Source organism: Cibotium barometz, chromosome 18, assembly GCF_041138505.1.
Source record: "Cibotium barometz isolate CiBa-2024 chromosome 18, ASM4113850v1, whole genome shotgun sequence".
NCBI lineage: Eukaryota > Viridiplantae > Streptophyta > Polypodiopsida > Cyatheales > Cibotiaceae > Cibotium > Cibotium barometz.
The window spans coordinates 52,628,553-52,630,651 of NC_141063.1; the positions used below are offsets into that span (position 1 = coordinate 52,628,553).

General features: G+C 41.9%; 1 protein-coding gene across 1 annotated transcript; it reads right to left on the minus strand.

The window, feature by feature from the left end:
• Positions 1 to 234: 234 nt before the first annotated feature.
• LOC147629471 (transcription factor MYB106-like) lies at positions 235 to 1,547 on the minus strand. The gene is made up of 5 exons (XM_086812920.1): positions 1,513 to 1,547; positions 1,299 to 1,417; positions 824 to 953; positions 484 to 653; positions 235 to 414 (listed from the first exon to the last, which is right to left on the minus strand). Exons 1-5 carry the CDS (start codon positions 1,545 to 1,547, stop codon positions 248 to 250), a joined length of 621 nt encoding a protein of 206 aa, XP_086669046.1. The 3' UTR covers positions 235 to 247.
• Positions 1,548 to 2,099: the final 552 nt, after the last annotated feature.

The following is a 2,099-nucleotide window of genomic DNA, read 5'->3' on the forward strand; positions in this document are numbered from 1 at the left end:
ATCCGGCCAATTGTGGCGTGCCATTTGGGAGCAACTGATTGCTGTCTGCCTTGCCACGTTGGCCATGCAGCGATGGTGTAGTTTGCTCATATGCTATCTCATTTAAGTTTAATCCATCCTCTGTATTGAAAAGGGGAAGCTGATAAGAGCAAGAAGACAATATAGTAGAATGAGATGCTTGCTGATTATGCCCTGCCAGCAGCTGCTCGTCATGCTTAATGTTATCTGTATAATTAGCTGCTGCACCTTAATAATCACCGAGCATTTTCATCATCGATAGCTGGGTTAAGAGCTGATTGAGGTTACTGAGCCTTAAATAGTTCTCACTAAAGCCTGCCGATTTGATGTAATCTACTTCTAAACGGGCGTCAGCTTCAAGCGTAGCATTCTTCCATTCGTGTGCCAGGGGAGGCACTGTAGTGGAGACATAATTAGAGAAAAGATCAGTAAAGCAGAGGAGAGCGAACTTGATTAAAGGGCTACTGGAATAATTAGGGCAGCAGTCACCCGTCATGTGCAGGTTACAGGAAGAAGGGCGATTGGCGACTGGATCAACGCCCATTTTCAAGAGACGCTTCTTCAAGTGGGTGTTCCAGTAATTCTTGATCTGGTTGTCTGTTCGGCCTGGCAAATGAGTAGCTATGGTCGCCCACCTATATCATTTCAACAAACACAGACAAAATTAATGTAGTAATCCTCATCTTTATGTATATCATATAATTAACGCTTCTGTAGCTTAGAACCAGCTGTATACTATATAATATAATTAACCCTATCTCTATATTACTCATATAATTAACCCATGTGTGTTTATATAGCCTACCGGTTTCCAAGATTGGCATGAAGCTGGATGATTGTCTGCTCTTCTTGAGAGCAGAAGTTGCCACGATTTATGCCTGGCCGGAGATAATTTGTCCAACGCAATCGACAACTCTTCCCACACCTTGATAGCCCTAGCGTATATACAATTACACACGCATTAACAGTTTAATTAAATGGAAGCTATAAGGATTTAATTTGTATCATCCATGATCTTGTACTAGTAGTAGCGCTACCGCGTTCATACTAGTGCCTGAATATGTTGCTCTCGCTCTTTGGACACAGGCAATTAAACTATACGGGGTGAATTTATAACGTGTCCGATATTGTTGATCATAACGAATATAGCATGGTCGTTTAAAAGTAATTAACAGAGGGCACCATTGCTGAATTCAGCAATGGTCGTTTATCATTGCTGAATTCTGCTTCGTTTAATTTTCTTTTCTTGCTTAGAATTCTCGTTTAGAATGGATTATTACCGGCTCGCTTAGGGAGACCTTTCCAGTTCCCATGGCCTTTGTTTTGCACGTACGTAATGAGCATGTGGTCCTCTTCCGAGGTCCAAGGCCCTTTCTTTAGACCTGGCTCTTCAACAGATCTAGAAATGCGGGCTAATTAGAACTCCAAGGGGCTATAACAGATCTAGAAATGCGGGCTAATTAAGGACTAGGGACACGGATAGTAATAATGAACCCAAGAAAACGTTCTACACGTGTTACAGTGACCATTGTCGACTTCGTCTACAAATTAGCTCGACTTTCCACTTCAGGAAAGCAACATTATCGACAACAGAATTAATTACTAATTGACCCAAAGATTGTTTCCTTTCACCTACTACGTTCAAATCTAAACGTCTCGTGGGGACAGTGGAGTCTCTTAGACAAACATCAAGTCTTGTTTACTTCCATCCATTGATGCTAGCTGTGTGTAACTAGTGTCCTTCAGAATGCACTCAAGTCAGAAGAAGCTCATGGCATTTAAAACTTATCATCAAGCCAATGTTGTGGGCTACTAGGATATCCAAGACTTTGGCCGGGTTGATGTGTAGGAAGACTTTGGCCGGGTTGACATGATATTCTTGTTCCAATCTAGAGAGGACCATTAGTTCCTTGCAAAATTCCTTGATGACGGTAAGGCATCCGAGAGGGACCTTCCTTGGTCCATCAGAAATGAAATGAGGAAACCTCCTCTAGAGTCCATGAGCCTACTAAGAAACAACACATATAGAGGGCATTGGGCATTCTAATTCTGAGCATATACAAACGATATTCTATGTGTTT

Bases quoted from the DNA above. Each gene is read 5' to 3' on its own strand.
- LOC147629471 (XM_086812920.1), bottom strand. From the start codon at position 1,547: ATGGTCACTGTAACACGTGTAGAACGTTTTCTTGG. The intron at 1,418-1,512 runs GTTCATTATTAC...CCGCATTTCTAG, and splicing joins CGTGTAGAACGTTTTCTTGG to ATCTGTTGAAGAGCCAGGTC. The intron at 654-823 runs GTAGGCTATATA...GAAATGATATAG, and splicing joins CATGCCAATCTTGGAAACCG to GTGGGCGACCATAGCTACTC.